The sequence below is a fragment of the Neltuma alba genome, unplaced genomic scaffold (assembly GCF_004799145.2).
Source record: "Neltuma alba isolate B1F8T4 unplaced genomic scaffold, ASM479914v2 tig00008273_pilon, whole genome shotgun sequence".
Classification (NCBI taxonomy): domain Eukaryota; kingdom Viridiplantae; phylum Streptophyta; class Magnoliopsida; order Fabales; family Fabaceae; genus Neltuma; species Neltuma alba.
This window is the reverse complement of record NW_021634981.1, coordinates 19,127-32,019: the sequence shown is the minus strand read 5'-3', so window position 1 is coordinate 32,019 and position 12,893 is coordinate 19,127. Positions and strand designations below refer to the sequence as shown.

The following is a 12,893-nucleotide window of genomic DNA, read 5'->3' as shown; positions in this document are numbered from 1 at the left end:
TAAAGCACGCTCTGGGGCTCACTAACTCATGCACAAAGGTTATATAAATAATAAATACAATTAGATGCTATGTTACTCTGATTATATGTATAATTTACAATACACAATACGCAAGGTTAAGTAGAGGAAAGGATGCTTGAGAGGCTTGTGAAAAAGGAAGCAAGGTTTAGAAAATGGAAGCTGCCACAAGATCACATGGTGTTTGTGTGTGATCCTTTCAAAGGGACATAACCCCATAGTTGCAGCAAAAAGTGAAGCAAGAACAGGATTTGTCTCAGGCAATGGAGCTGCTTCCTTCTTCCTCAGAAGATTTGGATTTGTTTGAAGCGGAAGACCAGTCAAATTCCCTCAATTTCAAAACCAGATACAGCACCATGCCACATCCAAACCCTAGAGCAGCACCTGAGCCCGTGAGAGAAACTGCAGCACAAACCAACATCACAAACGATTCTTGCTTCGTGTTCATGTCCTTAGAAGCCATGGCCAGTTCAATCCCTGCGAATAACAGGAGTACCCCAAGGATTCCTATCGGGAATTCGTTCAGAATCCTAACGAATGAGTTCCCCAGAACCAGAGCAAGCACCAATTTCGCGATCCCCAGAAATACCACTGAAGCTCCGCTTCTTCCCCCAAATCGATACTGACCGGCCAACCCACCAGCTCCGTGGCAGCAAGGCATGGCGCCGAACCAGCAACCCACGAAGTTCATCATCCCGACGCTCACCGAAACTTTCATCGCCGAAGCTTCTTTTTCGGGGAACAGATCGCCTGAGAGTTTACATACTGCTATTACTGAGTTTAAAATTGATAGTGGAATCTGCGGAATCGCTCCCCGGAGAAACCCTATTTTCCAATCCTCCCACGTGAAGTGTATTACGGAAATCCTCGATGGACCGAATCTCAAATCCTTGATTATAGAAGGGTCACGGATAAAACAGAGGATCAAGCCGAATAAGAACACTATGAGAGCAGCTGGAATTGCTGATAAAACCCGCAATCTCCTTCGAATCTTGAGCTTCGGGTCGGGTTGAGTTTCGTTTTCTTCTTCCTGGCTGAGATTCATTGTTTCGCTGTGATCATCGACCCCGGCGCCAGTGGTTAGGATGAGAAACAGAACGGCGGAGAGAGCGATGATGAGGCCGTCGAAGCCTAGCCAGGAACGAGGAGGACCGGATTTGGAGGCGGAGATGTCTTGATAGTAACGAATGTATTTGACGGCGGAGAAAGCGAACTTGAGACCTTGGGAGAGTTGGATGCCGCGAACTACGGGGAGGGGGAGGTAACGATAGAGGAAGGTCATGAGGCCGGTGCAGCCAAGGAGGAGGAGAACAGCGGCGACAGACAGGCCGGCGGCAGCTATTTGGGGGATAGTGAGGGGAGGCGATTCAGAGATGGCGACCGCAGCGATGGACTTCATGGGCTGGACCGGCATGGGAAGCCCGAAGAGCAAACCGGTGGCGATATTATAGAGAGAGGTGAAGACGAGGGTAGTTGTGAGGTCCAGGTTGTTCACCAAAGCAAGGGCCAGAACGATTGGGATGTACGTGCCGAGATCGCCGACGGCCCCAGAGAGCTCCGACCAGAGTGAAGTTTTAAGCTTGATGGAATCCGGTAGGCGAGGGCGCGGCCACCGGTTGCGTAGTAGAGGAGTAGTGACGGTTGGATGATCATCGGAGACAGAGTGTCCCGCCATAGTGTGGCGGAGAAGATGGTGGCGGAATCTCTGGTTGATTTCCTCGAAATCCAAACACTCGCATATTATATATCAATAATGATTGATAATGGTTAATAAATCAAGCGAGCAAGCCAAGCCAATTAGGCAAGCATGATGGTGATTACGATACGCGAGGCACAGATGGGTTTTAACTTTTAATTCACTTAAATATCTTTTTTTTTTTTTTAATGTTGGTTTTGATTTTCCAGCCAAATGGTTTTTGCTTTCAGGTTTGTTTATTGGGTGGTGCCAAGTGCCATTATTTATTTATTTTTTTTCCCATCCCAAGTTGGCATGGGATGAGAACTATATGAACGGATGAAAGTTGAAATACCAAAAAGCGAAGTGAAGAACCAATGCTTTTGACTTTTGAGATAAAAGGAGGGTGACGCATGAATTAATAATTAGTTTTTGTCAACCTCAGTGAGAGTAAAATTTAGATTCTAATATTTATATTCGAAGCACTCAAATGATAGGGCATCTAAAGAAAGGCCAGCCATGAGCTAACGAAGAAGCAATCATCCTATCAATCTTCACCTTTCAATTCGAGTCCACTGGTCACAGTACAGAATAATTTTGAGACTTTTAGTTCACTGTTAGAGATCTGCACACTGTTAACAATAATTTATGTTGATTTTGAGGGTTTCTTTTTTAATTTTCATTTACTGGGTTCAACAGGTGCGGTCCCTTGTGTGCAATTATGATAGATATTGAGCAGGGAATTGTAAGTAAAAGAAAAAAGAAAGAAAATTATGGTCAGCCTTTTTTGTACAAGATTATTAAATTTGATGTTCCTGATAAGTGATAAGGTGGTTAATTTATTTAAGTGTTAACTATTATAGTTGATTCCCATTTGACATGTAAGTAGAAAGTTAGATGGAGTTAGCCATTGAGAAATTAGAAGCGTAACGGAAGTTCAAATCTGAGTGGGAGCCATTGAGCTGATCCCCCTTGACCTTTAGGTGCGTCTCAAATCAAAGATCCTTGTCTGCTTACATCACGTTTGTGTCTGCTTCATGGGTTTCTGTTACTTTTCACGCCCTCTAACTTCATTTATCCCCTCGACACTGATCCGGGTTATCAAATGTATACTCCTGATGGTATTTATAGAATACTTTTAATATATTTTATATGAATAAATTTTTTTTTAAAATACATTAATTTTTTATTAAAATATAATAAATTTTTAATTTTATTTTCATTTATTATATACACTTTTTAAAAAAATTATTTACACTATAATAAATAAAAAATAAAATAATATATTCATACTAAAAATTTAATAAAATGTCTTATAAACATATTAAAAATATATTTTTCTTTATTTTATACACAGGACCGGAGCAGTAAGGAATGACGCAGAGTTCCATGAAAAATTAACGTCATCTTTCACTAATGTTGTCATTGTACCCCTTAATTTTCCCTTGGAAGTAAATATTGGTGATTTTGACCAGTATTACGTTTCGATTCACAAGGCATTTTTGGTGTAAATTGTGAAGACCAATGAATCCTTTTATTTTTATCTTTGGTCTTTTTTACCTTCTTATTTTTATTCTTATTTCTATTGTGTTGGGTTGGCTTTCTGTTTCAGGGGATATTTAGATGAAACCAAACTATGATTTAAAGAATAGCTTTTGGAGAAGAGATTTTTAAAAAAATAGATTTTGATAAAATGAGAATATTTGGATAATTGTTATCAGAAGCACTTTTTATATGTGTAAATTACTAAAAAGAGCATAAGTTAATATAATGATTACATAAAAGATAGATTTTATAATATATTTTTATTTGAAGTAATAAATTTTTAATAGTATATTTTTTTAACACAATAAATAATATATAAAAACGTAATTAATAAATAATTAGTATGTATATATGTATTTATAAAATAAGATTAATATGTTTTTAAAAAAATAATTTTTTTTGTCAACAGAAAAATATTATTTTACCTTAAAAATTTTAAATATGAAATCCCATAATATTTTTTCACAATTAGGTTTTTTTTTAACAATATACTAACTCTTATTTTTAATATAAGAGCTATTTTGATATTCAATTTGGTCTTAAATATAAAACTCCAATCCATTTTATTTATTATATTTATCTATTTTTTTAAAGTAGTCCTTGTAGTAATTATACATGTTAAATATTTCATCAAATGGTACTTCTAGCAAATACACATGATTAGAAAGGATATTTTAAGAAAGACAATACCTATTTATTACAAATAGTTAACTTAACTAATTTTTTTAATCTACTCAAATTAGTTACCTAACTTTTATATTAATAATTAGAAGTAGTATTACGATGTGAAAAAAAAGGACCACATTTTCAAAAAGCAAATATTTTTTTTTTGCTTTTCGTGAAATTATGGTTTTGGAACAAACTAAGGGTGGAAAAGCACTTTTTTTGAAATTGCCAAACACCCTCTTAGTTCATTTGAATTTTGTTCAAATTGACTGAGTGTTGCTGGCGAGTTTTTTTTATGTGATTTTTTTATTTGAGTTTGAATAAAATTGACATTTTATAAAATTGTTTTCAAGAAATTCGTTTCATTTACCAGTAATCTCTAATTGACTCACACTTAATTAATGAAAGGTGTTTTTAGAATAAGGTCATTGAGAAATTATTATTTGCTTCAGAACATCTTGTATTAAGAAATATCAAACCATTTAAAAAAAGTTAAATTTAAAGGGTACTTCTACTTCAACTGGCGGAGGGGGAGGATATATTTTTAGATACCAACTATGTCTAAGTTCTACTACCTTCTGTCTCTAGTATAAGATTTTATTTTATTTTTATTTTTATTTTAAATATAAGATCTCAATTTATTATGTTTCTAATATTTATGTATTTTTTCATAAGATAGTTTTTCTAATAATAATAGTTCTATCCAATATACTTGATTAGTAAAGATATTTTAAAAAAACAATATCTATTTATTACAAATAACTAACTTAATTTATTTTCTTGATCTTCTTAAATTAATCAACTAGTTATTATAATTGGTTCCGGAAGCAGTAATAATGTTTACATTCGAGAAGGAAGGGAATATACAGACACACCAGACCCCACTTGCACCCACGGTTCGATATCTTCGTCATCACATCACAGTTGCAAATTAGCAGTAACATGTAACATGTAAAAATGAATTCCTAAAAATAAAATGTTACTCTCTTTATCTTAAATATAAAATTTATTTTATGATATAAAATTATAACAAAAAATATATTTTTTATGAATCATTAATTTTAATTATTAATATCTAAAAGGCACGTTTTAAGTGTAAAACCAAACTACGTACACTATTATATTACTTTTTTATTTTAAATATAAGAATTAATTTATAATATAATTTATATTTAGTACATGAAGAATAGTTAATTTGACTCACTCTTAATTGAATTAAAAAAAAAAAGACACGACCTTATTAATTATTATAACGATCCTCAGTAGTCAGTACTATAAGCCTGCACTTATTTGCTTATATATATATATATATATATATATATATATAAATATTATGACTCTTGCCCTCTTTCTACACCGATGATTCAAGACATGGATCTCCTCCACTTAGGATGATGAGCCTTAGCCTTGAGCAGTCTCGTCCTTACGTGCATAGGCGTTTGTGCCTGGAGCCCCACAGTCCCATTGTCATCATTTTCATCTTCTGTGCTATTCATCTCAACACTCCTACTCCCGCCGCCTCTGGCAGTAGAGGTGGCCATTATTGCAGGCTTCTTCCACCAGAAGAACCCCAGCTTCCTCTTCTCCGTCATCTTCTCCATCTGCGCCTGCATCGCATTGCATTGGCTTTGCAGCCTCACCACCTCTTCCTTCAGCTTCTTTATCTCCTTCCCTTGGTTTCCCACCATTTCTCGCCTCGACACGCACCTCGCCGGCTCCAACCGATGGTGGTTCAGTTTGGTTTGCTCGGAGAAGAGGACCTGCAACACTGCTCGGACCGGCAAGCGTTCGTTTTGAGCCGCATGAAGAGACGCCTCCCGCGTGAGTTTGCTGCTATCTATCAGCCTGCACAATCTCTTCCTTGCTTGCTTCGATACCCCTGTATGCGCCTTCAACAAAATCACTGTCACTTTCCTGGATTCCTAATTAATTGTATCAGGTGGCTTTGATTTTGTATATTAATTAACAGTAGATTGATAGGTGGATAGTTAACTCGATCCATAATGAAGCACTCTGACTAACATAATTAAACGCATGTCACATACTTTGAGGTAAGTGTCAATGGCTCTGTACAAGCCATCGTCTGTAGTTCTTGCATGAGGAGGAAGAGCTCCGGCGAGCGCAACGAACTCAGACAGGCTCAAATTGGCATCAATGGCTGCCTCGGCGAGGTACGAATCCACTAACTTAGCTACCTTAAGCAAAGCAGCACCGCTCTTCGCTCCCTCGCCATTCAAACTCAGGAACTCATTCACCAACCTAATCACGAGCTCTACATCCAATAATGTCCCGCAGGTGTGATTGAAAGAAGGAATCATTAGCTCCTTCAACAAAGCCTCATCCAGCTGCCGCGAAATCTTCTTCTCAAGCTCCGATCTGAATGCGGCCTCAACGCCGATCATGTTGGCTGTTCTGAGAAGGCGAAGCAGGAAATTACAGGGGATCGAGTTTTTCTCTGGAGGCAGAACGCCCACCAGGGTTTCGACGAAGAAGCGCTTCTTCATCCACGAAACGGCGACGCTTTCGGGGGATTCCTGGAATTGGGTGAGGCTTCGTTCTGCGACGTCGATTGAAGAGAGTTCAGGGAGCCATTTGGAGGCGTAGTGAGTGATAACGGAGCCGATTAGGTCTGCACACACGCCTTTTGATTTAATGCCTGAGAGAGTTTTCACGAAGAAGTCGATGTCGAGAATGCAAGCATCGTCCAACCAGCTCTCAGAGGAACACCCATCTGCTTGGTCGGACTGCTTCGTCATCATTTTGGTGGTCGTGAGAAGAAGAAGAAGAAGAAGAAGAAGAACCTCGTTGCTATGGCGGAGCTTCTGGTGGTAAGGATCTCTGGTTGATGCATATATAGAAGGAAGGAAGATTTTTTGAGGAGATGGACAAGGAAATTAAGGGACCACAGATTATGAACACAGCACAAAATATTCCCTGACTCGATCGGACGGAGAAGATGAGTTAAAGTGATGGTCGGAGGAAGATATATATGAGGAAGAAGAAGATCCACAAATGCATGAAAGCGACTTGAAAAGCAGACGTCTCTCTTCTCTCTTCTCTCTTCTCGTTCCTCGTCTTTGCATGTGCACAGCATAATCCCAAGGAATCTCAATGGGAATAGCAGACAATTTTCCAGGTTTTTTTTTTTGGTTGCCTTTCCTACTCCGTACTGGTCTTTTAATCACGAGTCTATGGCACCATGATGACATGTGGAGCTCCCAAATGCTCACGCACGCGTTGCTTTTGGCGGACAAAATCATACTGATCTTTTAGTACAAAATTACTTAAACAATAAGTTAACTCAGAATCAGATACATAATCATAGAAATCATGAGATGCGCGAGATAATATGAATGAATGGTTACACACCTTTTAGCTTGCCTCCCCTCTATCCACGTATTTTGTAAAGTTTTCATTATTAACTACTGGCTTCTATTCTAATTATAAAATTCTGCTTGTAGTTTACAAATAAGTTTTTATAATTAAGATTAGAAGTAGTATTATCTTAATTTAATAATGCATTTAGTAGCTAGATTTGTTTTCAGCTTTTTAATAAACCCCATTAAGGAGCCAGTTTCGGTGTTGAGCATAATAATGCTTAACTTTAGAGTTAAATCTACATCATTCAAATATGGTTTTAATAGTCTTGATTTGAAAAATTGACATTCAAAATACTATATTTATTTTGGATTACGTACCTATTTAAAAAAATTTTAAAATAAGAATATAAAAAAATTAAATCTCAACCATCCATATTAAATTTTATGGTTCATATTTAATGAATATCATGGTACTCATCGAATTCTACTGAAAGTAAGAAATGGATGAGTATTGTCAAGACTCAAAAGTGAATAAAATCACTTATAGTTATATTTCACGTAAGTCGATATAAAAATTTTCTCATATATTTATTTTGTATTTTATAAGTCACAATTGAAAAAACTGTCTATATTCCAAACGGCCCTTTAGATGACACGTAGCTTGTGAGATCATTGTTATTATGTATACATATTTTACTCGTTGGTTTTGATTTGAAGCAGACAAATGCATCCCCGGCTATTGGGCCCACTTCATTCATTACTTGGTCCAGCCCACCGAAGAATCTAAAGAGACACATTGCTCCACATTTGATTGGGCAAGGGAATATCGGTTATCCATGGCAGGTTGGTTCTCCTCCTCCTTATTTGTTTAGGGTGAATGGGTTGATATTTTTCCATCACTCTTGTATTGTTGCAACTTGCAATCAGGTTTTCCGGCGTTTGGGACGGGCTTTCGCTTCCATCTGATATTAAGCGTCCCCCAGAAACAAGTGCCCGAAAATTAGGATTTCTTCTTTTCTCAGCTATATATTTTACCTTTTTTTTTTTGGGTAAATATGTGAATTTTTACTTTTATTAGAGGAGGAAATGAGGAATGATGGAGAATCTGACATGGTTCTAGTGTCTTCAACTCCCTTAAAACCACACAGCTCCGTAACAAAATAGTTTGAAAGCATAACTCGTTTGGCTCACTGAATAGAGAACAAAATGGGGGGACATAAATTATGCAAACAAGTTCTTCCTTTCAGGTTAAAAATAATACTCCCTCCAATTCAAAATATAAGCTAAACTTAGTTAGTGGGGCTTAAATTTTTTTTTATAAGGTAACATTTACTTTTGTCTGAGCATTTAATGAGTTTTTTTTTTCAATTTTACCTCTTATGTATTCTCTTTCCTCTTTGATTCATTTATTGCATCTTTTACTTATTCTTTTCATTAATAAGGGTATATTTGGAGAAAAAAAATACCTACCTTATATATTTATTATTTTAAACTGATTTTACTAGTTTCTTGTAAATAGATAAAGTTTATCTTATATTTTAAACTGTAAAGGAGAAAACTTTGATGGAAAGGACTAAAGAAGTGAGGACCAAATTGGTGGAATACCCTGTTTCTGGGGTTTGTGGATGGAGAAAGAAATCCTTTAGTCTGAAGAACAGCCTCCATTTCTCAGTTGCTTGCTTCAGGCCTTCAGGGAGGCGAATGCAGACAGAGAATCATAGGAGCGAGAGAGAATGTAACCGTGGGAGGAAAAACAATTTCCAAAAAAAAAAAAATCTTAAAGGGAGTATTTGCTAGGTGTTAATACCTTTTATATGTGTAGTTTAACGGAATGAATTTCAGTACCCATAGTAATAAGCATCGTAATACTTATCAAATTTTCACCATTCAAATTTAATATGAACGGTTGAGATTTAATACTTAATATGTTTGTTTTTCAAAAAACATTTTTCTAATAGATACATAATTCAAAATAAATATAATTTCTTAACTATATATTTTTAAAAAAATTAGTTTTTATTTAAAAATCACTAGTTAAAAATTTTAAGTCTAAACCATTAAAATTAATTTTAAATAGTTTAGATTTTATTGCAACAATAAATATCATAATATTTATCACTGTGATTAATATTGAAACCGGTTCCATAGTTTAGCAGCCTCCACCGAACCCTCAAAGCAAAGGTTGAGGTATGAGGAAGGCAAGACAAGACTAAGCAGGTGGGAATTCTGAAATTTTGGCAAATAAATAAACAAATATATGAAGCCTGAAAGGGAAAAAAACGACAAGGGGTCGGTAAATTTAAGGGACAAATTCAATAAAGGACCATGTAAGGCACATAATTAAAAAGTTAGACCCAAAATATTTTGAAATTTCATAGAAGATCAAGGGAATGATTTAACATTACGTTCCTATGATCACAAGAGGAAGTAATCAATTTCAGGTCTTAGAAAGTTAAACAAGAATTATGGAAATGATATGTTAAGATATTCTAAAGTCATTTTTATACCCTCCAAGAATTTTTTGTAACCCTATCAGTTATCACATATATAATGTGGATATCACTTTATATTTGGATTAGTTTAACTTTAATTACTCCTCTGGTTCTTAATATAGGACCCAATTATTGAGTTGATTTTAGTCTTAAATATCATACCCAGTTCTCATATTTATCAATTTTTTCTAAATTACCCATATGGATACTTCCTCAACCATAATCAAGTACAAGAGGAAGAGAGGGTATTAAGAAAGATGATTATGATATTTTAGGAAAAACGTGTCACATTTATTAAATTAACTAACTTACCTAACTTTCTTAATCTAATCAAATTAGTTAAATGAGTCTTATATTAAGGATCGAAGGAGTATTATAGGAGTGAATGTGTTTATAAACAGTAGTGGCTTATATTTATTTAGATCCTAAATAAGTAGGAACGCAAAAGGATTCCATGAGCAATTTTGGCAGCAGATGAAGGAAGTCCCTACAGGTCAGTTTCTACTTTCTATACCATCCACCCAAACACGCCCCATTATGTAAGTGTTTGTCAAAAATCAGAATACTGGCAGCCCCCAACACACCATACGTAGACGAATCATATAAAATTTAATAAATAATTCTTATTATTTATGCCCTGTTAATAATTTATCTTGTGATTAATTTTATTATCTGTATTGATGATTTGATATTGATAAGTGTCGCACATAGTTATATTTTTATGTTAATTTTTAAATGTATGGCTGAAAAAAATATAAATTCGTAGTTATTTACCTCAACTCTTAAATACTCTTCTGTTCTTCGGATAATTATTTAAAGCAAAAAGGGGAGGGGGGGGGGAAGGTGGAACTTGGGTCACTTGACAACAAATTACAAAACTACTTGGACTTTGCTTGTGCAATGGCAACAAACCATATAATGGTAATAATGCTCAAAGAGAACAACCATCATCAATTCATATAAATTCATATATCTATACTTGTAAATTCATTTTAGAGGATGTTTGGATGGATTCAAAACTATGGTTTTAAAAGTACTTTTAGTATATAGAGGAGTTTATCTTGATTTGTGTAAAAAGTATTTTAAAAAAAGCATTTTTCCTGATAGCCAAACACCTCCTTAGTACTTGTAAATTTCATTTCATGAAAATGGGAAGATTAGACAACGTGGGCCCAACCACAAAATTGGGCCAAAGGGAGCCCAAATCATTGAGATTCCTTAGGCCCATACCTCCGGACCCTCTCATCAATCCACTCTCGCATGTCCTTCAACACCCGATTAGCGCAGTCGTCGGGCTCCCCTTGGATCAGTGAATGGTACATCCCATCGTAAAGCTTCAAGCTCTTGTCCTCACTGGATGCTTTCTCGTACAGCAAACGGGAAGATGACGGGCACGTCACTCCGTCGGCGGTTCCGTGGACAGTGAGAAACGGCGCCGTCACTCGGGAGAAATTATCCTGTATGTACTGGCACACCCTAGCCAGCTCCCTCATTGTGCCAACCCTAGGTGGGCCCGTGTACCTTCGGGGATTGGACGCTATGATCTTCAGCTTCTCAGGGTCCTTTATGGCTTTTCCCACCATTTTGTTGTCCGGCATCGTCGCCCACGTGTCCGCTATCCCGAACAGAAGACCGTACAGGAACAGCCGAACCTGCCATCCACCAGAAAATCACCAACCCCCTTAACATTTCTTTACAAAATAATTTCGTCGTCATTTAACAACTTGTGAAGACAAAGTTATTTAATCAGATTACCTGAATAAATTAGTATCTCACAAAAATTCAATACTTCCTCCCATTCTAAATTCTCCTTCACTTTTTTAATATAAGATTTAATTATTAAGTTGATTTTAATCTTAAATATAAAATTTATTTTTTATATTTATCAATTTTTTTTAAAATTATCTCTATAGATACTCCTTTAATTATAATCAAGTAAAAGAGGAAGATGGAGTATTAAGAAAGATGATTATGATGTTTTAGGAAAAATGCGTTACTTTTCTTATAATTAACTAATTTATCTAATAAACTTAATTTAATCAAATTGGTTAAACGTGACCGGAATAGTATAATAATTAGTTGATTAATTTAAGAAGATCAAAAAATAAATTAAGTTAATTATTTATAATAAATATATGTTATTTTTTTTAAAATATCCTTAGTAATTAAGTATAATGACTAAAATTATCATTATTATTAGAAGAATTAACTTAAAAAAATATATAAATATAAAAAAATATTAAAATATTAAATTTAATATCAAAATAAAAAAATCAAATAAAATTTTATTATACCTTGCTGGGCTTCATGTTCTCGGGCATGACGAACAGCGGGGCCGAGAAGATCAGACCGGTCCACGTGTCGGGGTCGGATTGGAAGTACATGAGCATGGTGGCGGCGCCGCCCATGGACTCGCCGAAGAGGAAAGCGGGAAGATGCTTGTACTGCTCACTCCGGCGGACATGAAGAAAGAAAGAGAGGGAAGAGGCGGCGACCTTCTCCATGTCGCCGAGGTAGCATCGGATGCCGTCGGATCTGCCGTGGCCGAGGAGGTCGGCGGCGAAGACGGCGTAGCCCCAGGTGGCGTAGTGGATGCAGATCTTCTGGAAGAGCCAGCCGGTGTCGGAGCCGTAGCCGTGACTCATGAAGACGGTGGCCTTAACGGGAGTGGCGGGATCCAGAGGAAGAAAGGATTGAGTAAAGATTTTGCCATTGGGAGTCTGGAAGTAAGATTTAGAATTGCGAACTCCTTGAGAGGCGTAGTAGTCTTCCTCGGGCATATCGCCCCAGAAATTAGGAGGAGTAGTTTCAGAAGCCATGATGTTGGGAGGCAAAGCAAGGAAGGCGTGCAGAGCTGTGATTTTAAAGAAGCCACTTTGGATCTCTGAGTTTCGTGCTTCATCAATGAAGAGATAACACGCCCGGGAGTTGGTGAATCCACTTTTTTTTTTTAATTTAAAAATAACTAGAAAATTGGGTTGGTGGATGGTGGGTCCCGAGAGGTTAGGTGCACTCTATTTCGTTTTTTGGGGTTTTTGAATTATGATTCCCCACTCCATCATTGGTTGGGTGTGGAATTATTTTTTTATAATCTTTCCTTTATTGTAAGGCTTTTTTTTAAAACTAAATTATGTGATTTTAAAAATAATTAATATGTAATGAATGTAATTTTTTTCA

At 36.1% G+C, this 12,893-nt stretch overlaps 3 protein-coding genes across 4 annotated transcripts; all 3 read right to left on the bottom strand.

Moving 5' to 3' along the window:
- On the bottom strand, positions 1 to 1,842 carry LOC114753908 (molybdate transporter 2). Its single transcript, XM_028942610.1, has one exon. It carries the CDS (start codon positions 1,691 to 1,693, stop codon positions 275 to 277), a length of 1,419 nt encoding a protein of 472 aa, XP_028798443.1. The 5' UTR covers positions 1,694 to 1,842; the 3' UTR covers positions 1 to 274.
- A 3,335-nt stretch (positions 1,843 to 5,177) lies between these two features.
- LOC114753910 (root phototropism protein 3-like) lies at positions 5,178 to 6,995 on the bottom strand. Of its 2 annotated transcripts, XM_028942613.1 has the most exons (3): positions 5,950 to 6,995; positions 5,229 to 5,793; positions 5,178 to 5,194 (listed from the first exon to the last, which is right to left on the bottom strand). In XM_028942613.1, exons 1-2 carry the CDS (start codon positions 6,661 to 6,663, stop codon positions 5,269 to 5,271), a joined length of 1,239 nt encoding a protein of 412 aa, XP_028798446.1. In that variant the 5' UTR covers positions 6,664 to 6,995; the 3' UTR covers positions 5,178 to 5,194; positions 5,229 to 5,268. The 2 variants fall into 2 exon arrangements, with proteins under 2 accessions (XP_028798446.1, XP_028798445.1); XM_028942612.1 differs by lacking the exon at positions 5,178 to 5,194 and having other exon boundaries at positions 5,207 to 5,793.
- A 3,571-nt stretch (positions 6,996 to 10,566) lies between these two features.
- Positions 10,567 to 12,550, bottom strand: LOC114753909 (caffeoylshikimate esterase). The gene is made up of 2 exons (XM_028942611.1): positions 12,011 to 12,550; positions 10,567 to 11,368 (listed from the first exon to the last, which is right to left on the bottom strand). The coding sequence occupies exons 1-2, from the start codon at positions 12,533 to 12,535 to the stop codon at positions 10,922 to 10,924; spliced, it is 972 nt and encodes a 323-aa protein (XP_028798444.1). The 5' UTR covers positions 12,536 to 12,550; the 3' UTR covers positions 10,567 to 10,921.
- Positions 12,551 to 12,893: the final 343 nt, after the last annotated feature.